Source organism: Aulonocara stuartgranti (genome assembly GCF_965226115.1).
Source record: "Aulonocara stuartgranti genome assembly, chromosome: 9".
NCBI classification, from domain to species: Eukaryota; Metazoa; Chordata; class Actinopteri; order Cichliformes; family Cichlidae; genus Aulonocara; species Aulonocara stuartgranti.
This window is the reverse complement of record NC_138960.1, coordinates 25,825,928-25,850,476: the sequence shown is the minus strand read 5'-3', so window position 1 is coordinate 25,850,476 and position 24,549 is coordinate 25,825,928. Positions and strand designations below refer to the sequence as shown.

Genomic DNA, 24,549 nt, shown 5'->3' with positions numbered 1-24,549 from the left:
CGGCTGTGTCAGCAGCAACTGTTTGTGTATTGCTGTGTTGGTGTCAGATCCCCACCAAGCTTGTCCGAGCCAAGTAATTCTCCGGGCCTAACGAGGTTTAGAAATGAACATGCCCCAACGTTGTCGTCTGTTTTAGATGTTGTATCCTTTGTAAAATATCGTGTGCATCTGTGTGTTTGTGTGCGCAGCACGGCTGGGCTGCGGCTCCACGTCGGCCAGCTATGATCCTGAAAGGCGGGTCCACAGGCTGCTCAGCTTCCAGAGATACCTGCATTCGTCCCGTCTGCTGCGAGGAGTCCCCCAGCAGATACCCCTCCACATCCTCGATGAAGATTACACTGGACAGGCTAGAGTATGGGACTATTTGTAATATTTGGCACCACAATAAAACAGAAGTGCACATTTTCTTTTTATAATTTATTTTTTCCAAACCTCACGTAAAACTCTCTCTTTTTTCTATCGTAGTGCATGCTGGAAAAAGTCGGGAATTGGAATTTTGACATTTTCCTCTTCGATAGGTTGACAAATGGTAGGTAAAATATAATCTGTAGGACTTCTGAGACGTTGTTCTAAATGCCATGATGCCTTAACTGACATCAATCAGCCACAACGTTAAAACCACAGTTCCTACCTTGTGACCCAAAAACAGCCATCAGGGAACGGACACAAGACGTGCAAAGTGAAGATTTTACTCTGTTGTGGACACAGACGGCACAATGTCGCGCGTGCGCTGTTGTTGCAATGTAATGGCCACTCTACATCCACATGGAGCCTCACGCTTGCAGTCTGATTACAAAATTTGCGTGACTTTAGAGGCCAAGAACTAGAGTGAAGGTGGATGACAAAAAGACAGGAGACTGAGCAGGAGGTGGCAGAGCTGAAAATGCTTCTGTTGGGAATGAGGCAGATTTCAGATCAGATTGAGCAGTTTGGATACAAAGTTAGAGAGGGAAGTCTGAGATTGTTTGGACATGCAAATAGAAGGGATGATGGATATACTGAAAAAGGATTTTGTGACAGTCGGACGAAAAAGAAGCAACCTGGCAGGAGGAAAAGACTGAGACCACAGATGCAGTGAAGGAGGACCTGCAGAGGTTTGGTGTGACACATGAGGATAGATATGGATAGAGTAAGATGGAGGCAGATGATCCTCAGTGGCTATCCTTAAAGGGACCAAGTAAAAAGAAGAAAAGGTGTGCGTGTTCTGACTCTGAAACAATGTTTCACGAGTGGCATTTATCAAAGTAACACCCGCATGAATGAGAGCACTAAAGGTGTTGTAACAAAATGATCAATATTCACTCCACCTGTCGGCGGTTTTAATGTTGTGGCTGATTGTCGTGCACACTGACTGGTGAATCCTGACCTCTGGTTGAGATTTAAAGTGTTGGCGCTGGTGCCATCTATCTGATACCTGGCACAGTTTTAGGATTAGCTCTGCAGCTATGTCACTGTTTTACTTTAAATATACATCAGCTGTTTTATGTCTAAGCAAAGCCCAGGCTTGACAGAAAATGAATATACAGTGCTGTATTATTTAGATTTGTATTAAACTAAACTCAAATTATTTTAAGTGTATTGGTGTGGAGGCCCTATATTTATTTATCTGTGTAATAGGATAGAAGTGCATACTCTTCTGAATTAGCCCCTCCTCCTTTCTGTGTGTACTCCTGTAACCTCTAAAATCCTCAAGAATATTTTTCCATAAGCTGTTTTCACACATGCACTGTAGCCCTAAATTTCTCTAAACCTCACAGACTGGTGCGCTGTCCATACTCCAGCACTCGGCAGTGGTGCGTGGGAGAAATGTCAGTCATTTCTCCATTAGCAGGTCTTTTCATCTGTGTGCTGCATAGTACAGTGTCCATGTGATGTCTGATTGCACCAGTGTGCAAATAGCGCAGCTAATACTCTGGCGTATTGTGCGCTGCCTCCTCCCCTCTGCGTCCAGTAAGATCCCTCGCTCAAACCACCAGGAGTACTTCCTGTAGTGAGAGCATGTCTGAAGCAGACAATTTCCTGCTGTGTACGACATGCGAGAAAGGATAACGGGGGAAAATATTCCAACTCTCTTAAGCTGACGTGTGAAAGGAGCCTCAGAGATTGTGCTTTGTATTTTCATCATACTCCTTTTTTTGGGGGGGGGGGCAGCTGGTCTGTGTGAAAGCCAGACTGCAGCAGTGGAGTTCAGGAAGTCAGTGGTAAACAAAAGTAATTCGTTTTTTCTACATTCTCTTATTTTTGAACCACTAAGTGCGACTCTCGTAATGAGGATGAAAAGGAATCTTATCATGTATATAATTGCACATCCTGCACTGTATAATTGAGGTAACCTCAATCCAATCATCAAAACAGCTTTAAGACATGTTCTTGACCCGTCTCTGACTTGACCCGAGTTAAACTTCAAAAGCAGGAGTTAAGGATTGCAGTGGTGAGAATCACAACTATTAAAAATTAGACCGAGAAGGAGGAGGTGGTGTAGTGGAGGCAGAATTAGGAAAGATGGATGCATCCATAAAAAAAGACTGGCAATAGAAGTGATTATTGTTGAGTTCAGCAGCGTTCAGTTGCAGCTTTTATAGGTGAACTTAAGGGATGTGATCATTCTGATTTGATTTCTTGCTCAGGAAACAGCCTGATCACCCTGACTTTCCACCTGCTGAACCAGTATGGGCTGGTGGAGCTCTTCCAGCTGGACATGGTCAAACTCTGGAGGTTTTTGGTCATGGTTCAGGAGGACTACCACAGTGACAACCCGTACCACAACGCTGTCCATGCTGCAGATGTCACACAGGCCATGTACTGCTACCTGCGAGAGCCCATGGTGAGACAAAACACTTGAGCTCTTTTGGGTTTAAGTAGCTAACTCTCACCCAGTCCTTTGCTAGCCACAACAAGGTCTTCTTAAAAAAAAAATCTTGCATAGCCAAGGTTTCTTGCTTCAACAGTATTCAACTCACAGTACAGGCTTTCCTCATCAGCTTCTTTCAGTCTAACCAGTGAATGCTACCATTAAGATGTGCGTTTGATAATGCATCCAAATAAGTGCTCTTACAGACAGATTTTGAATAAAAGTATGCTATTTGCAGAGCTGAGAGTTCTTCGGAGAAGGCATTCTTGTATTTTAAACCCTTCTTGCATTATTTTTTGTGCAGCTTGCCAAGTCTCTGACCTCCAAAGACATCTTACTGGGACTCTTAGCAGCTGCCACCCATGACCTGGACCATCCTGGGGTCAACCAGCCTTTCCTCATCAAGACTGACCACTATCTTGCCACACTCTATAGAGTAAGGCAACAAAGCAGTCACTCTTTAGCCTGCCTAACTTATTAGAAGACTTCAGTGAAGGATGTTGTACGATGTATTAAATTAACGTGCACACACAATTTCTCACCTAGAATACCTCAGTTCTGGAAAACCACCACTGGAAGTCAGCAGTGGGTCTGCTCAGAGAGACTGGGCTGTTCTCCCATTTGCCTGCTGAGGACAGGTCAGTCTGACACTGAGAAACACAAAGAGAACTCAAACTGTGCCACTTACAAGGCTGTGCAGAAACGGAGTTCTTTCATAAGACTGCTCTTTGCTTTAAAATGTGTTTTCTTAAACAAACATGCTTTGTAATACCTCAGGCTGAACATGGAGAGGGATTTGGGTTCCTTAATCTTGGCCACGGACATCAGCAGGCAGAATGACTACCTGTCCAGGTTTCGCTTGCACCTGGACCAGGAGAACCTGTGCATGAGCACCGCCAGCCATCGTCATTTCGTCCTGCAGGTCAGTGTTGGTTTAAAAAAAAGCTCCTGCATCTCAGCAAACAGCAGGTTCATATTTATCTTTGCTTTTCCAATGCAGATGGCCCTGAAGTGTGCAGATATCTGTAACCCCTGCAGACCATGGGAGCTGAGCAAACAGTGGAGTGAGAAAGTGACAGAGGAGTTCTTCCAACAAGGTTATCTGTCCATATTTTTCCCTTATTTGTTTTGCTCTTTCTTCTCCAGATTGGAGGTCCTTTCTTTCTTCTTGTTTATTAAAGTCTTTGTTACACTCTTGCAGGAGACATTGAGAAGAAGCACAAACTTGAAGTCAGCCCACTTTGCGACAGAGAGATGAACACAGTCGGCAACATTCAAATAGGCAAGGATTTTGGCTCTTTTTTTATTCCCCCGTTATCAATGGCTTGCGTGTAATGCAAATACTCGTCCTAATCAGCACCTGCCGCCCTTTCTCCTCCCTCAGGCTTTATGACATATGTGGCTGAGCCGCTGTTTGCAGAGTGGGCCCGTTTCTGTGACACACGTCTGTCCCAGACCATGCTGGGTCACATGGGGCTAAACAAAGCCAGCTGGGGAGGCTTACAGCAGGAGCCGGCTCCGGTCTCCGAGGAGGCAGAGCCCAGCACGGCCTGCGCAGACACAGGAGACGCTGCCACCGCGCCGAGTGACGGCAGCACAGCTACGACTGCAGGAGGAACCAGCTCCAAAGAAATACCTCAGGGAAGCAGAGAATCCTGACACACTCCTTCTGTGCCATTTCACCTCAACCTCGTGACCCCTGGGGGCCTCAGGGCCTCACAATACACTGAGGGGGTCGGGTGGGGCACCCAGCGGTTTGCGGCCACGCCGCTGCCCCACCCGTTCCGAACACCTAGTTTATGTTTTGTTGCTTTGGCCTCCCATCTTGATAAACCACTGATTTTACTTAATTTATTTAATTTTAATTCCTCTTTTTTTTGGCATAGAGCAATACATAGATACCTCATTTGGCTACTGCTGTATTTTTTCTTTTTATTTGCTTTATTTATTTGTCCTCTGTAGTTTTGGCATTACTGACTGAACGCACCACCTTTTTTTTTTTTTTTTTTTTGAAGTTTGTGAACTTTAAGGGGAAAGCAGTATAAGAACTGAAGAAGACCTTTTTTCTGGTATTTTTTTAAGTGCCATTTGAAAACAAAGATTTGAAGAATGATCTGAACTGTATTGACTGAGACAACTGGAGTGTTCAGACCTTTCTAAGACTTTGGAGTAATGCCGTTGTTGCATTGGTATTGAAGATTCTTCCTCATGTAAAAAAAAAAACAACAGAAAAAAAAAATGTGACAAGCCCAGTCCTTTTGCTGCCTCTACGAAGACTGTTTACGCGTCTTGTTTGTTTTGTATCTTTCCGTCGAACTGAAACGAATCACGTCGGCCCCACATTTGCCTTCGAAGCACAGATGTGAAGAAACCACTCATTTTGAACTGTTACCCCCACCCCCCACCCCCTGTCAAAGCCATGAGCAGAACCTTATTCAGACACACCAGATGCCATAAATGACTCCACCTGTTCTACCATGTGTTCCTGCACTCCCGAATAACAGCGGCGTTCGATGAGCAGCTTTGTTTCCAAGACATCCTGTGAAGGTATTATAGGAAATAGTCTCTTTCTGATGTTTCCACATCATCCAGTCCTGGTTAAACTTGGGGCAGTGGGGTGAGGGTGCGTGGGAACCTTCCCTGCCAGACTGGAGGGTGGTTAGTCACCGCACATGCATCTCACCTGGAAGTCAACTCCACGCAACTCGACTTGCTCAGGGTTTGCAGACGTTTTTTTGTTTTTTTTTGTTTTAAAAATTTATTTCTTTTTTGTAAAAGGGGAGGAGGATAATGCAAGTTTTTATTATTATTATTATTGGGTGGTTAGGATCTAACTAAGGAGTCTCCCTCTCCTCAGAATGTCTCACAGCCACATGAAACCTAAAGGACTGCTCGACTGATGCCTTACAACTATGCACAAACTATGCTAAGTGACCAAACCAACTCCTGTTCCCATCAACTGCATGGCGTGCTTGTCTTTTGATGCACTGTCCGATCCCTTTGCCTTTTTGTTGCGAGGAACAACTCCAGCTATCTTTTCTTTTCTTCTTCTTTTGTGCGGAAACAAAATTGTCGAGTGAATTTGAACATTCCATTTCTTCGTGTTTGGTTTGTCTACTTTGATTCTGTATAGTGCCACAAGTTGTGTTTGTGTTTATACATTTTGAAAGATAACAGGTGCTTTTTTTCTTACTTTAGCTGATTTGTATTTTGCTGTTAAGTGCTGTAAGACTGTTGACAAAAACTGTTTACAATTTGTTGCGACAGCCATTTTTTGGGAAGACTTCAGTGTCAAGCCAGATTTTGTAAAGGCTTTGCTGTATTGACCTTTTTGATACATGCCTGTTGCAGTTACAATTTGAATAATAAAACCCGTTGTTGACAAATGCTTGAGTTTTACACCAGTTAATAATCACGTCGATACTGGCAAACTGTGAAACCAGTAGGCCCACTCGAGCTCTTTTTAGAGGTACAACTTGCTGCTACTGGGTTACGACCCCTTTTTGCCTTCATATTCTTCATAGCATATATTCAACAAGGTACTGGAAAGATTCCTCAGACATTTTGGTCCACGTTGACCTCATGTCGTCACACTGTAGCTGTGAATCTGCTGCTTCACTATCCCAAAGCTGCTCTGTTGCATTGAGATCTAGTGACTATGGGAGCGATTCGAGGACAGTAAACTCATTGTCATGTTCAAGAAGGCAGTTTATGATATGAGCTTTGTACATGGTGTGTTATCCTGCTGGAAGCCAACACAAGACGATGGGTACACTGTGGTCGTAGAGGGACGTGGTCAGCAATGATACTTGGGTAGGATGTGCTGTTTAAACAATGCTCAGAAAGTGTACCAAGAAATTATCCCCCACATCATTACACCACTAGCAGCAGCCTGGACCTTTGATACAAGGCATGGTGGATCCACGCTTTCATGTTGTTTAAACCCAGTTCTGACCCCTGAATGCATCACAAAGACCAGGCAACATTTTCCCAATCTTCTACTGACCAATTTTTTTTTACACAAATTTATCCTTAGTTTCCTGTTCCGACAGGAGTGAAACCCGGTGTGGTCTTCTGCCGCTGTAGCCCATGTGCTTCAAGGGTCAACAAGTCGAATATTCAGAGACGCTTTTCTGCATACCTTGGTTGTGCCGAGTGGCTACTTGAGTTACTGTTGCCTTCGTATCAGCTTGCAGCAGTCTGCACATTCTCCTCTGACAACTGCTGATAGATATTTCCTTATTTTCTAACCATTCATTCTAAACCCTAGAGATGGCTTTGTGAGAAAATCCCAGTGGATCAGCAGTTTCAGTCGTGCCATATTACAAATAATTTATATCATCTTTCTTCCTCATTCTGAACTTCAGCAGGTCATCTCGCCTATCTCTACGAGTGCACTAAATTTTTGGCAGGTGTTTGGTTTTCTGTAGATTTGCATTAGCAAGAAGTTGAACAGGTTTTTCTACTGAAGCGGTTAGTGAGTGCACAATATCAGTTAAATATGTAAAATACATGTAAAAATTACCTATAAGTTACATCAAAAACAGTTTGAATGGAAGCTGATATTTATAGAAGGGCAGGCTGTTTAAGGGTACACTGCATGCAGAGATGCAAGTTTTAGAGGAAGTAAATGGGATTTTGTGGTTTCGTCCATGTGAACAGCTGATTAGATATTTGTTAAGCAGCTGAACAATAATAGGTTTATAAAATGTTCAGTCGGTTTCCAGGTTGACTGTTTTAAGTCTATTATTTAATCTGAAATCACACAATGATGGATTTTCAGATAAAAACCTCAAAATGACCAAAACATCATATAATTTCTTCAACTCACAACTTCAGCAAAAATGACAACAAAACAGGTCAGGATAGACATTTTATTTATTAGTTTGATAAATTAACTTTTATGTAAGACAACTTCAACAAAAACAATTACTACTGACGTATCGACTCCACTTTCCCCATGAAAGACAATCCAGGTGATGTTCAGCAGCAATTACATGGCATACATAATAGTCACAAATAGTAACAATGTGCATTCCTTAATTAAACAAAACACTTCCTAAAAACCTCGAATGCCTCTGAATCCAATCCAGACTTGGAAATGTGATGAACCTCTACACGAAAGCAGGATTTATGCAATACTAATGACTTTGGGTACATTTGTTAAAACATGCTGTCAATACAGAGCTTCGCAGTATCGTGTCAGCGTAGTGTTTCTTTAGTGTTGTTGCTGAACTTTGAATCTACGAGAGTGTTTCCTAGCAGAGGTAGAAACAAAACGCTGCATGTGTCCCAGTACCTTTAAGTATCCAGCAGCAGTTAATTTCAAAAAGACAAAAAAAAGGGACATGAAATGCAAAATTTGGTATTGAAAGGCGAAATCCTGAAGGGCTTCAGTGAAATATCTTTGGTTCTTAAAGGCGAATCACACAGAAAAACATATGCATAATTGTGAACCAGCTAAAAGCAAAACTGGCAACTTGGGAAGAAGATGAAATATTATCCAGCGTCACTGAAACCTGACTGATAACACATTAATTTACACTGAGACGAATCTAAGCCATAATTAAGTGTTAAAAACTAAATTATTCACTTAAACCAAAATATAAACAGATCCTAATCATAAAGTAGTCTAAACGTCAGGCAACAAAGTGCACAAGTCATAAAATCTTCCTTTTCTATGAACTCTTCAGCTTTTATGCAGCCTTAAAAGATAGGAAGCTGATCAGCCCTGCTGAGGCGCAGGTTTAACAAAACCCAAAGTTTCAATAATAAAATCAACTTTCACTCGAGACAGACTGAACACAAAAATTAAGACCTTCAGTTCAACGACAACAAATTACAATAAAACGTCTTTAAAAGAAAGAGGTTAATATAAGTTAGAAAAGTGCAAAATCAGTCAGGATGACTGGTGAGACTTGAGGTCGTATTCCGGCAAAAATCCCTTGTCCTTCCAAAGAAACAGATTAGATAAAAAGGAATTTCAATGCATCTACAGAACATCTGGACCTTAGGCTTACATTGTCTGTTCAGACCAACTTTCTTTTTCCAGTTGCTTTCAACATGTGCTGCCCAAACTGTGGAAAAACAGAACACAGCAGAATTAAGTGCATGAGAAATCTGCAGAGCACTTAAACAACTGCATGACAAAAGAATGAATTAAGATCCTGAAATGCTTCTTAAAAATTATATCTGTGCCATCTGAACTGACATCTACAAACACGGAGTTTTAAATATTTTACTCATCTTTTTTGTAAACCGCTAAGTTTTTTTTTTGCCCTTTTATAAAAATCAGCTTGTGGTTCTGCTTCAAATTGTTCACTTGTAGCAGAACCAATTAGTGTTGACCGATCAGCATCCTTTAGAGAAACATCAGGTCAGTATGGTTGAAGTTAAAGGATGTTTCAGGTTTGATGAAACATTTTTTTTCCATTCATACTTATAAAAACAGCAGGAGTGGTTTTCCAACACGCTAACTACACAGGCTGGTAAACATTATCATAGTTAACTGAAAGTAAACTAAAGACTAAAACTGAATATAATTTTTATTTTTTTTTAAATCGCAATTTACTAAAATAAAAATGAGAAAAATTCTAAACAAATAAAAAAAAAAAATGATGTGATTTTGTCAACTTGGAAAACATAGTTGCCAAATACAGTAACATTTCAAAAGACTAACAGTGAAAATAACAAGCAAACCCACTGTGGACACAACTGAACTCATTTAAAAACAAAAAGTTAAAAGCTAATTCCAAAATACAAAACTTTGAGAACTCCACAGCGAGTTACACGTTTTCTGAGATTTGTTTTCTCCTCACCACTCTGTTCTGTAATTTACAGATTTGATTTACTGACGTCAGCCTGTGATAGATGGTTCATCCAAACACCTGCCAAATATTCTCTGACAAGGCAGGCCTTTTACAAACTGTTCTGAAGAACAACTTCATGCATGGTTCTGAGTAACAGACCATCTGGGGTGTTGAGTTCACTTATTCTCGATAATAAAAGTTGTTTTTTTGTTTGTTTTGTTTTTTTCAATTAATATAAGCCTCCTTATAATACATCAACATTTCTCACCGGAATGGTTTCTTTTTGAGGCTTCGCTTCTATGACAGGAATTTTGAATTCTTCCGTGTCATCTCGTTCACTGTCGTTTCGATGACGATGAGCAAACTTGCGCTTCAAGGCTTCGGCGATGAGAGATGCAGCATCTGCCGGCTCCTTGGACTTTGTTTTGGCATCATCTTCTACCAGACGACTGTAAACACACACAGGTGATGGGGCATTTACCAATGTTACTGTAACGCACCAAATCACTGAGTGTTTGATTCTTTCTCTGTGAACTCCTCCAAAAATTATCAACAAGCAAACCTGGCAGACAGGTACGCCATCATACATTTTATTGTGCCATATCGTTCTCATCTGACATTCCACTCTGCTCTACAGTGGGACATTCTGTTCGGTCCTCAACTGAACTCTCAAATGCACAAATATGTACGACTGTGGGATTTGTATAAAATATTTGTGTACGTCACACAGGTGCTCTAGGCAATGTTTATGCAAAACCTCATCAAGATTAGTCCACTGATCTAGGATGAAATAGGGAACATATAAACATGGGCGCTACTATCACTATAGTACAATGAGAACGTCATCACGTTGCCTAGCAACATGCTAAGAGGATCTTAACGTTTACGGCCCTACAACACCTTGCATTATTTTCATGATAACATCATCTAATTTGATTGAATTAGTTGAATTATGCTTTCTGTATTATGAAGCCTGGAAACCGCCTAGCAACAGTGACGTGTTTTTAGCCTTTATGCACCTAAAAACACCTGAGGAAAGCATCCCATTGTTTTAATTTCACTACAATAGCCTAGCCACTACATGCCTAGCAACCACCTAGCAACGGGCAAAAATGACCCATTTTTTGGCAAACAACATCTACCACCCCTATTTTTTTTTTCTTTTTTAACTTTTCTCAATGTGATTACACATATCAGTTTTCCAACAGCCTGACCAAAGCACACAATACTGTAATATGGGCATGCAGTAGCTCTGGCACTACATAGGAATGTAGCGTGATAAAAAAATCTTGAGTAGCAGCGGCTTAATAAAACAGAAGACGACACTATGTGTCTGATAACATGAAGTTGAATTTGAAGTAATGCATGAAGTCAATGACTTAATGGAGATTCATCTTGAATAAATAAATCAAGTTTTCTAAATGAGAAAAGTGAAATTATATTGCCGGTGTGAACTGTTGCATTAACAAAAGGTGAATCCGAACAATATTTTTAATGCACAAAAGATACGCCTGGATTTTGTGCGTCTGGTGTGAAAGGCCCTTAGCACTTGCATTCACTAATGAGATTTCAAACACCTCAGAAACACTTCACTGGCCACTTTTCATCACTTCCAAATGTATCTCATTCATGTCTTAAGCAGAGGCCTACCTTTTCACTGATCGCAGCTTGACTTTGTTCATGTCCTTTAGGACATCGAGCATGCTGGGGATTTCGGCAGGTCTTGACTCCAAAACTGTCTGGCCGCATGTCTTCTTCCCTCTACGCTCTTTTATTAGTTCAATGGCCGAAAATGTCCGCTGCAGACTTGCGGGTGGGGGTGGAAGAGGGGGAGGTGGTGGAGGTGGTGGGGGAGGTGGCAGGTTGCCACAGGGTAGAGGGGGAGGAGGTGCCCCTGTGGTAGTAGCAAATGTAACACAAAAGAAAGAGGAAAAAAGAAAGAAAATAGAGTATACGCCATGTGACACTCTGCTGCCATCTAGAGGGACATTTCCATTATTACAGTTAAATATGAAGAGAAAAATAAGAGACTATACAGTCATTTAGTATGTTGCAAAAAATTTAAATACAATTTAAAAAAATTTGTAACAGAATTGTTAAGCAGTACCTGGCTGTGCACTCTTTTCTTGAGCCAGAACAATTTGTGCAATTTGAGCCCTGAGTTTTGCAAGCTCAGTCTCCAGCGCACTGATCTTCTGAATGGCTTCGTTGTTGGCAGCAGCTGACGCCTGTGAATCCAAAGCTCCATGATGCATACTGGGTAGAGAGTTCTGGCGGTTTAGGCGACTTCTGCGAGGGTGAGGCCGCTGGGCTCGAAACATGAGTCCTGGTGGGATCCCCGACCTGTTTCCATTGCAGATTTGAAATAAAACTGTCTGCTTCTAGTAACTCTTTACAAGCGCTTAAGTCTTCAGCCTGATTCAGAGATATCTTTCTACAGACTATAGTCTTACCTCGGCCTGCTAAAGTAGTCGTCTTCATCATCCTCATCCCTGTCGATCCATGCAACATCAGCCAGAGTGGCCACCAGGCAGTTCTGCCTCCTGCTGCCAATCAAGACACCAGCTTCATCATGGTATGGATAAAGCTATCAGAGGAGGAGGATTTAAAAAAAATGCTTAGAGGGGAAAAAAAAAAAAAAAAAGCCTGATGATAGCACACCAGGCACACATACAACAACTAATGTTAGAAAATCATTCAGTAAAAATAAGGTTAGTTTAGAGGAAAAGCATCTACACATTGTTAATCAAAGGTTCAGGTAGCTCAGTAGGAATTAGTCAGCTCAAGGTTGTTGAAGGTTGCTGAACCAACTGACCTACAGCAGACATACTGCATTCCTCATAGCTACGGAGGGTAGCTGGAGACAGAAGAAAAGAAGAGAAAAGCACAGAGTTGAAGGAAAGTGAAGAACAGCGAGCCAGTTTTTAACATTTTTAAAATGGTAATCAAATTCTTAAAGGTTAAAGTCAGTGTTCGAGCGGTAATCAAATATCCCTTCACCCAAACTGTTTATGGTTCTAAAGTGAAAACAGTCAGATGAGCAGAGGTAAACAAAAGTTGAAGAGGACGTGATTTTGTCACATGGCAGTGACTCCAGCAGGTAGGAGAGACGTGCGTGAAAACAGATGAAGAGAAAGGAATGACTCATAAGAGAGACAACATGTCATTGTCTTAAAAGAAAAAGAAAAAAAACTTTCAATTCTAATTTGCCTTAAATAAGACAAAACTAAAAAGCTCTAATGAGAGTAACTTGGCCTCACCTGAAAATTTACCCTGGGACAGGGTTTAATCGGGAGACTTGTACCAATTCTCCTCACAATACTTCTCGAGGACCCATAAGGCTTCACTGATCCAAAAGCCTGAAACAGAAAAAGCAATAATAATTCAATTCAAAGCAATTGAATAATAACTTAACTGGGTACAGCCAAGTTATTATTCAACTAAATACAGCTCAGTCAATGTGGAACCGTCACCTGACTAACAACAAATATCTGTGTTTAATCTAATTTTTCACATACCAGGTCCATTTCCATCCTTGCATACTCTTTGCTCATTCTTGTCGGTGCGTTTCAAGGGTACACTGGCACACGTGCCAACATCAACATCATCATCACCAACCAGTCATCTAGAAGAAATACAAAACAAGAGTGAGAAAGTCAGTTTCAACCACCATCAAACACAACACTTTAAACCAACAACCGCACTGGAAGAACTTTGTGGATCTACAGTATAACAGCGTTAAGATGCTCTGGAACAAAAAATTAATAAATCTCTGCTATGTTAAAAATTAGAAACGATCTTCTTTTTTTCCCTAAAATTTACAATGTGTTTTTTCTTTTTGCAATTTGGCTGCTCTTACATTGTAAATCCTCACTGATATGAATATTTATATGTTTCCCTTTCTATATAACATTAATAAGCCACAAATTTAAGCGTGGGAACAAGCGCTCTGAGCTTAACACAGACCAACGTTTTTATAGAGTGTATGATTAAGCTAAATGAGTGAGTCTCAACTTTAGCGGGCATTTATGCTAACCGGCTAATGATAGCAGCTGGCTAGCTAATACAATCCGATGAATTTTATAAGGATTTGACCTAGAAACACACATTTATAATAATTTATAACTTACCCGAGACAGTTATCACCACGTGTTTTATATTGTATTCACATCCAAAGATCAGTATGTGCCTTACTTCCATTCCAACTTACCGGACTTGCGCTTGTAGAATAACTTTCTCAATTTTTCCACCTTGTCAACACGACGGACATGGACAGCAGATAGTGGCTAACATAGTAGGACCTATGGAATGCATTTTGAGCCAATTGAAAAAAACGATTACGTAGATTAACCTCACGATTGGTTATTATAATTGATTGGCAAAGAAAGTCACCAATTAGCATTGAACTCTAAAACATATCTGTCTTGTGATTTGCTATCACGACAGTCCATTCTACTAGACCATCCAACCACATGCTAGCAAATATGTGGACGTTCGTTATAGTTCCCTACATTTCCCGACGGAGCTATGTCACAGTTAAACTGTTGGGATCCTGGTGGAAAAATGGGATGTCCTTTATGAAGAAACAGCTGTACCCCATTTGCTCGCCACAAAACACAAACACAGTGCAGTGCACAGCTGCTAGCTAAACAGGCAAAGGGGAGATAGAGGCGCAGGCCTGGCGTTACTGAAATAATTTCGTTTCTCTTGTTTTGGGGTTAGCTGTTTGTAACGTAGGATTTTTGTGGTTGCGCAGTCTTTGAATCCGTCGTAGCCGAAGTCACGGGGAATTGTCTCTTGGTTTCCACGAAAACTGACAGGAAGGTATGCTCCAATTGTCAAGTAATGCCTGCTAGCCTAGCTAGCATAGCCCGGACCGTCTCACAGGGCGTGATTTGAGGTGAGGTTAGGGGTCGTAGAAAGTGTCTTTTCACTGAAAGGAGCATCTGTATTTGGGTTAGCGCAAATTAAAGTACTGGTTCAAGTGCCTCATACAACGCTAAACTACTCGATCTTCAGATAGTATGACAACTATCATACATGTCTAGCTGTGTAGTTATAATCCACTTCTCAGTCAGATTGCACTGTACGTTTTACACATATTATTGCTGATATAGTGTTTAGTAGTTAGAACTTGCCGCCAACGCATAACATTATTAGAAATTGTACCATTAACATAGGTTTGCAGCAAGTTAGTTTAAACGTTGTAAGATTTACAATCAACCCAACTTTGTTTTCTAAAGACATCAAGTTATAAATATTTACAAGTGACTTGGATGCAAAAAAATAAAGCTGTATAGACTTTTATACACTTTAAAATAAAAACGTGAACGAAGAGATCAACGAAATATGACTAGCAAAATGAATACATTCAATAAAGCTAATAAAAATTAAAGTGATATATATAAAATTATATTATAGGTCCAAATTAATAGATTGTTCGTTTACCTGTGTAATATAGATGTTTTTAGCTGCATGTCTGGAAAGAGCATCACCAAATGTTTTTTGTTGTTCTCTGTGCAACAATAGAAGAATCACATGATCTAAGGTCCCTCCCTAGTTAATGGGCAAGAAATTATTCAGAGAGTTAGTCTAGTGCAAGGCCACACTGTCAACAACATTCACTGCTTTGAGCTTGGCTTTAAATGATCCCAAACCAAATATCTTTGAGCATGTTACCAAATTGTAAAAGATGTGAAAATTAGATTTCAATTAGAAAAGGTCTTTTAAAAACTAAAATTAGCTGCTTCTCTGAGTTGTTCAACATACGCTTTCTAAAATATTCTATCGTTTTATTTTAGGAAGAGACTGTTTTAATGTGTGTGGCATCGAGACAAGAAGCACCATGAGTGCAGAGATGGATGCACTGACTGTGGTGAACCAGTTGCGGGATCTTGCCGCAGACCCCTTGAACCGAAGAGCCATAGTAGAAGACCAAGGCTGTCTGCCAGGTCTTATCCTCTTTTTGGACCATCCAAATCCACAGGTTGTCTACTCTGCACTATTGGTAAGTATGTGGTCACATAAAACACAAAGCACTTGGTTTGTAAGGGAAAACCTCCCCTGCTGTCTTGCAGTGTCAGAACAGGTTTCAGTGACAGTTTAAAGGGCATGTTTTCCACCTGTGTGTAACATTCAGTCACAAGCTTGCACATGGCGCAATATCAAAGAAAAAAAGAAAAAAGGTCCATATTTGGAAACACTGCACAATAGGGACATCTGCTGTTTGATGTGGTGTAAACACTATGCTTTACATAGCCACCCTTCACGACTTCCTCTATAGCCATTCGTTCACATTGTGTGCACACATTTGAAGTGGCTTTATATAACTACTTTTTTCGGTTACCCGGTAAACACAAAGGCAGTACATTTGTATTTATATCGGTTATGTAACATTTAATGTTTGCACATGCATGCCCCTTTTAAAGTCGTGCCTTTTTTTCTTTTTCTTTCTTTTAATATCACAAAGCGTCTTTCAGCTTTTATGGCCAAATAGATAACAGCTGCCCTTGTCCTTGCAGGCCGTGCGCTACCTGGCAGAATGTCGAGCCAACAGAGAGAAGATGAAGGGCGAACTGGGCATGATGCTGAGTTTGCAGAATGTCATGCAGAAGCAAGTCCATGTTCCCATCTCACACACACACACACACACACACACACACACACACAGAGCACGGACACACATGCTCACAGTGCATTTTCTTTACATGAAACCTTTAACATGTTTTTTTTTTTTTTTTTTTATTGTTTTGCATGGACAGTGTTTGCCACGCTGCAGAATTTTCCAGGCAGGCTGATGTCCTTCTGTTTGCCATGTCAGGATGAATGTGTGATGAAAGTTGAACTAGAATAGGGTGACAAAGGCTTAAAATGCAGTTTTGCACGTTACAGATTTAAATCCATTTTGTCGTCTCTGAAAGTTCTCTTTGTGCATGTGCTAATTGATGTAGGCGTATATTAGCACTTGTTTTGTTTTGCAGTAAGTAGAATATCTTGCAGACATGGTAATTTTAATTTTTTGTGTTGACTGTCCTTTAAAAGCTTTAGAAGAACATTGCATATAATGAGATCTGCTTTTAAAAACATGATCATAAACATGTCATTTTTAAGAGAGACAACTGCTTTTATCTGATTGAGTGTCTAGAAGCACCTGTGGCAATAGCTCATGCTAACCGTAAAGTAAGCCAGTCACTCCAGCTTGTAGGTGTTGGCATGAACAGTAGCCCTGCAGGAACAGCAGCAAGGTTCTGAGCTTACAGCCCAGTCATGCTGACTTTGAGTGGAGGTCGATCGTAGCTGGACAGAGTGGGAACACATGGCTAAAGGGAAGTGTCTAGCATTGTTGTACAAAACGGGTGTGAATGTGATTTTTAAACCCTTAAGTCATTAAGCTCTCAGGTAGCCTCATTTTCTTCAGTGATTATTATTAAGTATTAAGTATATTTAATGAATTTACTCATAAGAGTGTTTTGTTTGCTGGAAGGCTTCTGCAGAGCTGCGTTAGGAATGTGTGGCACAGCTCTGTGGACCGTCAGGCTCCTAGAGGGTGGCAGTGCCAGACAGCTAATGTCATATGCGGTTAATATGGAAGGAGTGATGACTTGGTGACACATGAAGCAATATAGCCTGCGGGAGTAACCCAGGATCCCTCATAAAATATAAATTCTGGCACAACAATGGCTCCTGACCTCACATGAATTTCTTGCAAAAAGCTGCTGCCCGTGAAATATTATGCTTTGCTGTGAGATTTTTGCAAAATGGACAGTAGCAAATCTGACGGCAGTGCAGAATAGGCATAATTAACTTGTGTTTCAGTTGTTGTGTCTATAATGGCAACATTGTCTTTAGTTGCACTAAATAGCTGCACAAACAATTTTGGAATAGAGCGATGCAAAGAGGAGTTACCTTTAAAGGCTTCCTGTGAATGTGGGTGCCTGTTAATTTCCAGAATCAGGACAATGGGGATGCTTACAAAGCTTAGAATTAAACCTGCGTAACATAGTTTTGGCATTACCAAAAAAAAAAAAAACCCAAAAAAACAATAACAACTAGTGACTTCAGCATATTTCTATCTGACTGTTATTAGTGGACTTTAGACTCAGACTATTAAAAACATCAAACATGTAATGAAAGACTTCAGCTACACATAGATCTTGATGTGATGATTATTAAGCAGTGCATGAAACCCACCGTATATACTTTGCTTGTTAGAGGCTTTCATACCGAATTTGGATACCTGCAAGGGGCTACTTACTTTCAAATGTTTAATTCTCTAGATTTCTGTCTGTTGCAGCTCTTAATTAATTTCAGTTTTATGAGTCAGTTCACACTTCCTACAGAGTCATGCAGGCTTTGGCAATACCGTTTCTACTTTCATTCACGTTAATTGTCATTTTCACAAGCCTAAATTAGCTGATTTATTCTTTGCATCAGAATTACTTCATCTTTTGCACCTTTATTTTCAGTACAGATGTACTTAAAAAGACATCCAGAGACTTATCAGGTAGTTTCAGCTCTGCTCTGCTGGGTGACGCTGACCACTTGCTTGGACATCAACAACATTTCACGGTTCTTTGATGGTCTCCTTGCACTGACTTTGGTCTTTAGTTCACTCCACAGATTTTCAGTGGTATTCAAGTCAAAACTGTTTGCAGGCCAGTCAACAACATTCAGTTTGGTCTTCTGGAGGTGGGTCTTTACCAGGGGCGACGTATGCTTTGGGTTCTTGTTGTGTCGGAAGCGACGGCACTGAGCCATTTTGCTGCTGACTGCTTGAGGTTTTCTGTTAAAACCTTCCCATATCCTTCTTTCCTCATAATTCCTTCCATCTTGATGAGATTCACAGCTCCAGTCACAATGAAACATCCCCACAGCATACTTCTACCACAGCAATTTAATGTGTGGGGATGGTGTTCTTTGGGTTGTATGCCTCTCCCTTCTTCAAACATGAGCAGGATCTCTTTAGCCAAGAGCTTCAGTTTCATCTCTTCTGAGTAACGTATGTGCTTCCAATATATATAATCTTTTTCCTGGTTATCCTTAGTAAGTCAGGTCTCTATTTTGCAGTATTGGCGTTTTTGTTGGTCTACAACCTCGCAGTCCATTGCTGTGCAGGTTTCTAGTGATTGTCTCCTTTAAGACTAAAATTCCTAACTTGGCGAAGTCATTTACTAATGTCTTGACAGTTGTTCTGGGGTTAATAGACGCTTCTCACTCAACGTGTCTGTCTCCTGCTTTTTGAGCGTCAACAATTCTTTTCTCAATTCTGAGCTGGCAACATTTACCTTGATTTTATACGCTTTGAGTCTTGAGTGCTATGGCTAAAACAAAACAAAGCTCAGTTTTTTAGGTAGGTAATAATAATGAACCTGGTAATTTAAAGAAAATAGAAATAATTTATGCTTTCTAAAATTAATATAATTGGAAACTATGTTGGAAATCCTTTTTGCACTATTAAAATGCACTTGGGAATTTTTTGACAAAAACTTCACAGGTGGGCTAGTAACTCATCTGTACATGTACTTTTTGTCACTGAAGGAGCACTTCACCTGGGGAGACCAAACTGCTGGCCTCAGAGATCTATGAGATTTTGCAGTCAGCTGGTAAAGAAGAGGCTGAGAAGGCCGAGGCAGCTGCCGCCTCCTGCCGGCGCAAAGCCCATTTCTTCCTGGGCTCCAACAACAAGAGGGCCAAAACTGTCGTGCTGCACATCGATGGACTGGACGATTCTGTAAGTCCATTGAAGTCTTAACACAGCGTATCGTCAGGCTTCTGTCAGGTCCAGACACATACCAAATGTCCACAGTGCACAAGAGTCTCATGTTTGCTGCTGCCATAATCACAGTGTTTGCCAAACATCATAAGGGTGTCTATCTGGCACATGATAAGAGGGCAGAGGGGTCAGGTTGTAAATGTCAGCCTCTGAACAGCAGGACATTGAGCCTGAAGCTGAATGCTGCTCCCCAGGAAGCTTTCACCTAGCCCGATTACATTACAGCAGACAGACGGCCTCTGATGGGCTGCTTCTCTGTCTCCTTAGCAGAAACACACAACGCTGTTGAAGCTAGAGACTAAAAATCTATAATTTGTTTCCCAAAAGTGAGTTTTAAATAGCAGTTTATTATTTTATCATTAAAATATTTAGTTAAAATTGAACAAAATCACATTTTCAAGCTTATAAATGTATATCTAAGAGAGAATTTCTTCTTCTTTCTGTTCCTAATGGTCACTGTGTCCCTTCCTGCTTTCAGACTCGAAGGAGCCTGTGTGAGGAGGCCTTGCTGAAGATTCGAGGAGTCATTAGTTTTACCTTCCAGATGGCTGTTAAGAGATGTGTGGTCAGGATCCGCTCTGACCTTAAAGCTGAGGTAAAATGTCTGTCCGGACACAGAAAATCTCTTTTAGAGTTCAGGGACACATATTTTGACTTTAAGGCTAATACCAGTTTCATTTGGAAAGCATGTATTAATTTATGGATGATTCGTGTTTTATCATTAACAGTCTTGGAAGTGGTTTTTAAAATTGGTATTTTAAATATAAAATAGTTGTCATTCCTAGCATATTAAATCAGAACATATCTTAACAAGTCACATATAAGTAATCACATTTGTTGGATGGCAAATATTTCATGTTGATACTGGTACCAGATGCACTTGTGCACAGGTTAGCTGACCCAGTAGTATCATCACGTTGCATACTGTTTTTGAAATGAAATGCATTTTCTTCTCCTAGGCGTTGGGAACGGCCATTAACTCCACCAAAGTACTGATGGCTCAGCAGGTGGTGAAGACAGAGGATGGAGGAGAGGTAAAGAGGACCGGAGTGCTTAGATGTGGGAATCAAAGCAATGTTAGACTCGCACTGTTTACATTAAACTCCTTTATATAAAACTGATTTCCCCCTTGAAGCCTCCAGCTGATAGGTCAGTGTGCTCGATGTATGTTGTGTTTATCTGTGTACAGGGAGTCTATCCCCCTGCCTGTGGCTGAGACTTATTCACACTGACATGATTAGCTAGTCACATCTCTGCCTCAGCCTGTAGGCTAGTTTGCTTTTTGCCAAAGACATGACTAGTCCTTGTTGCACCTTTTACAGCAAATAGTCCCCATTCTTCAGTGGCCCACATTCAAAGAGCATAAATTTACCAACTCTATAAAAAATAAGCTATTACCCTATAAATATTTTGAGTGATTATTGCTTTAGTAATTACAAGAAAGTAGCAGTTTACCGTGCAGCCAGCAGGGGTCAGACCTGTCTCACTGCTGTATTTGAACCTAAACTGTGGTTTTAGACTCTGTTGCCAAACAGTTGAGCTTTATGCTAACCCACCTAATCTTATGTATTTGCTTAAAAAAGCACTTTATTCACTTTTTTGATTCCCACCCCTGACTGTGTGCAGCTGGTGGTGCCATTCCAGGAGGATTCAGCGGTGGTGGTCGAGGAAAACACAGACATCCCAGACTACCTGCCTGAGGACGAGAGTCCCTCCCAGGAGCAGGACAAAGCTGTCACACGTGTAGGATCTATCACTGACGGCATGGGCTGGCTCAGTACGGCTGCCAACTTCCTGTCACGCTCTTTCTACTGGTGACAGCTTCGCGTGATCTGCTCTTTGTTCCCTATTTTGTCAAAGGTACCATCCAGCTGCAGACTTAGCATCTCTCAGCCTCCTTCCAGGCTCCAGCCTGCCTCACAGCCCTACACTAGTCTAGACTCCCAGCTCCAAAGCACATAGAGCCCAGCCACACGTGTGCAGCAAGAGCTGGACTGTCAGGTGAAGCCTGCAATAATTTGCGTACATCTATTACGAGCTACACATCCCACTACTGGCTGTATGTGCACAACTATATACTAGCTGCATATGTAATTAAAAGACATAGCCAGAGGACTGAATGAAACCAAATAGCTTTCTGGGAGTGTGTCTCGCTGCGTCGACTGGGTTGCAGCAGGTTTATTTTAATTTTTTGAGGCGATTTTTGTGTATCTTGAAAATAGTGATCTCTTTTTTTGTGCATGATTTTTTTCCCCCTGATGTCTAATTCCAGTCATAGTCCCATTAACACATATTTTTCATATTTTTATCCTGTAATTTCCTAATAATGTAATTTCTGCCTCTCCCTCCATTTTTCTTTTGTTTTTAAAGCATGTTTTTACACTTCTGTGCCAATTTGCCTGATGCTGACCTCCTTGGTTATTGTGTGTGCCTTCTTTGACATTTCACTGTAATTATTATTTATTCATCACTCATTCAAACTATTTGAGAGCTCCGAGCATGTTTAATGTTTGTTGTTTGCTGGCAGCAGCTGCCCCCTCCCCCGGCTTTCTGCCCACTAAGGGACGTCACTTCAGTAGAAATAGTAAATAGACACCAGCAAGAGGACACATTGACTCAGATGTATTAGACTGCATTGCACTCTGGAGGAACAACTAACCGGCCTGTTGGCTGATTAACGAACAAGCCCTCGATGTCTTTGTTTGTGTCTGAAACCAGGACTTTTCTGGTCTTCTAATCAGAAGGAGTGTTCAACCGCGAGCCCTGCAGTGACTGTCGACTTTAGGCTACGTTTGCTTTCAGCTTTTAGTGGAACCGTGTATCAGCACGGTGAAGACAAACCCATTAGCTGTGTGTTTGTCAAATGCTTCCAGAGTTACCTGTACTTCCACTGACATTTTTTACAGTATTTTAGCGGCTCCTGATGATAAGGTTAGTTTTCAGTTTAGCCAGCAGTGTCCTTAAAGCAAGGATCATGCTGGTGCATGCTCAACAGAACATGCGCGCGCACACACACACACACACACACACACACACACACACACACACACACACACACACACATCCATATAGAGGATTTAGTAACGCTGGCATAGGAGCAGTAGTGTAAGAAAGGTATGGTTATGTATGTGTTGCAAATGGCGACTGATTCCCTAAAATCCGATACATGTGAAGGATTTTTTTGAGTTTTAGTAATAATGGTTTTAAGTTGGATTATGAGGTTCAGACGGTTAACACTAATCCTCTTAGTGAGTTTTAAAAGAGAAATTAACCCTTAAAACTAAATCACTCTGTTTTGATATATTCGAGCATCCTGTCTTTTATTCTTTTGATGGAGCGTAGGTGGCAAAGAGATGAACGGCAAGGATTCGAACTGAATAACCTCAACTGATGAACCGTAAACCCTAAAGCAATAATCACTTATGTGTTTAATGTAGTTCAACAACAGCCTAAAAATCAACATTTTTGAACAAGAAGGTGTGAGCTAAAAAACAAGACTTGTGAGCAGTATTAAAGTCGCATCATTAACGTGTCCGTTTTCACAAACCTCCATGTGCGGTTTTGTTCTAACGTTTTCTGTCTGGGCTCATACTGGGAAGAAATACTTGAACAATGTTCAGAATTGTCCGTATGTGTTGATCGAAGTGTAAATTCTTTTTAATTTTAGAGTTGCCACAGCTGTACGGTTGAAAGAGAACCACTGAGTCCTCAGACATGTAACTTCATGTGTACAGACATCCACTGTCAGCAGATGTAGTATAATGTATGCAGATCTTAAAAATGTAGAATTCCACACACTGTTAATGCAAATAATGATAAAGGTACAAATCAAATTTTGTCTGCTGAGTTTTTATTTATTTATTCATTTTGTAACAGATTTCGTTGACCTATCATCTGCACTCCTCTTCTTGCCATGTGCAGTGCTCACACCAGCGCTCCAGACCTCACTTTGTGAAATCAAATCGCTTAGGGCAGCAAGCATTCCTAGCACAGAATTTCAGTTTTCTTTACTGGTGCATGAGCGACGTGCCCCAGGGCAATCCTGCCCACAACTCTACCCCCCCCCCCCCAAAAGCCTCAGTGCTGGTAGGCAGGCAGAGGCAGCAGCCAACCCCAGCTGGAGGCCCTGAAGCCACTGCTGCTGCTGCTACTACTGCTGATGTGGCTACTGCTGAGCCTCCAATGAAATGCTGTGCCAAGCTGTAGAGAAGGCCTTCACTTATCTGCTGTATCATCTGCATGAACAGTGACCTAAAATAACATTTTTATGTTAATGTTGACAGAAAACTTTAGTCTTCTGAGGCTATAATTTATACTAATGCTTTGTTTTTTTATTGGAAAATATCCTGAAAATGAAAGAAATGTGAAATGAAATGATAAAAACCAGTATTAACACAGCTTGTAAATTCAGCATTATTTGACTTTGTTATTCAGGTATGATCTTTGACAGGCAAACAAACAGTATGGTAGTGAAGAACAGAAAGCAAATCAATATATTAGCCAAAAAAAGAGAAACAAATACTTAATGTGGCTGATTTTAAAGGAGGTCAGACTTGTTTATGAACAAATAACCTTCCTGCCTTCGCTGACTACTTAACTAGCTGTTGTTTCTTCCCCATTATGAGGATATTAAAATTGAGACATTTGTACAAATGTGAGTTGGAGCTTTTTTCTGAGCACATTAAAAGCTTGCACATTCTCACTATTTTAATAGAGGCAACAGTTCGGCATGTTACCCTGATTATTTCAAAAGCGAATCTCTTGTATTTTATGCAGACAGCAGTTCACAGGATGGTAGACTTTTGTTATGAAAGGCCTACAAGTCCCTATTTCTCACGCATCACCACTAGAGAGAGACAGCAGCCTGGGGAAGACGACAAACAAGAAAGTGAGTGGTCCCGAGTATAAATCTCATCACCTGATGAAAACGTTGTTTGTAATTAGATGACCTAAGATGATTATTGAAAGCCATTGCTGAAACTCCCTTTCCATCTGGTAGGTTTGAACCTGAGCAAGAATCATCATGACCATTAAGAGACCGCAGCCATTAATGCGCTTTATTCACCTCGGTCTAATATCTGCGAGGCTAACGTAACTAATGCAGCCATAAGGTTGTT

The 24,549-nt window shown here is 40.9% G+C and overlaps 3 protein-coding genes across 18 annotated transcripts in view; 2 read left to right on the top strand and 1 right to left on the bottom strand.

Moving 5' to 3' along the window:
* The window catches only part of pde7a (phosphodiesterase 7A), a 30,719-nt gene extending 24,482 nt beyond the window's left edge, over window positions 1-6,237 (top strand). For all 15 annotated transcript variants that reach the window (XM_082547534.1, XM_082547533.1, XM_082547531.1 and 12 more), the window contains 9 exons: window positions 189-352; window positions 466-529; window positions 2,628-2,824; window positions 3,156-3,287; window positions 3,398-3,489; window positions 3,629-3,773; window positions 3,852-3,948; window positions 4,053-4,133; window positions 4,236-6,237. In XM_082547534.1, the coding sequence (XP_082403660.1) occupies window positions 189-352; window positions 466-529; window positions 2,628-2,824; window positions 3,156-3,287; window positions 3,398-3,489; window positions 3,629-3,773; window positions 3,852-3,948; window positions 4,053-4,133; window positions 4,236-4,510 (1,247 nt within the window). In that variant the 3' untranslated portion in view covers window positions 4,511-6,237. The remainder of the gene's footprint in view (window positions 1-188; window positions 353-465; window positions 530-2,627; window positions 2,825-3,155; window positions 3,288-3,397; window positions 3,490-3,628; window positions 3,774-3,851; window positions 3,949-4,052; window positions 4,134-4,235) is intronic.
* A 1,474-nt stretch (window positions 6,238-7,711) lies between these two features.
* mtfr1 (mitochondrial fission regulator 1) lies at window positions 7,712-14,124 on the bottom strand. Of its 2 annotated transcripts, none has more exons than XM_082547446.1 (8): window positions 13,791-14,124; window positions 13,179-13,285; window positions 12,921-13,019; window positions 12,114-12,247; window positions 11,768-12,003; window positions 11,311-11,554; window positions 9,929-10,109; window positions 7,712-8,928 (listed from the first exon to the last, which is right to left on the bottom strand). In XM_082547446.1, the coding sequence occupies exons 2-8, from the start codon at window positions 13,212-13,214 to the stop codon at window positions 8,881-8,883; spliced, it is 978 nt and encodes a 325-aa protein (XP_082403572.1). In that variant the 5' UTR covers window positions 13,215-13,285; window positions 13,791-14,124; the 3' UTR covers window positions 7,712-8,880. The 2 variants fall into 2 exon arrangements, with proteins under 2 accessions (XP_082403572.1, XP_082403571.1); XM_082547445.1 differs by having other exon boundaries at window positions 13,871-14,123.
* Window positions 14,125-14,227: 103 nt separating this feature from the next.
* armc1 (armadillo repeat containing 1) lies at window positions 14,228-23,265 on the top strand. Its single transcript, XM_082547450.1, has 7 exons — window positions 14,228-14,484; window positions 15,462-15,667; window positions 16,182-16,277; window positions 19,202-19,390; window positions 19,911-20,027; window positions 20,392-20,466; window positions 21,059-23,265. Exons 2-7 carry the CDS (start codon window positions 15,506-15,508, stop codon window positions 21,248-21,250), a joined length of 831 nt encoding a protein of 276 aa, XP_082403576.1. The 5' UTR covers window positions 14,228-14,484; window positions 15,462-15,505; the 3' UTR covers window positions 21,251-23,265.
* The last annotated feature ends 1,284 nt before the right edge of the window (window positions 23,266-24,549 follow it).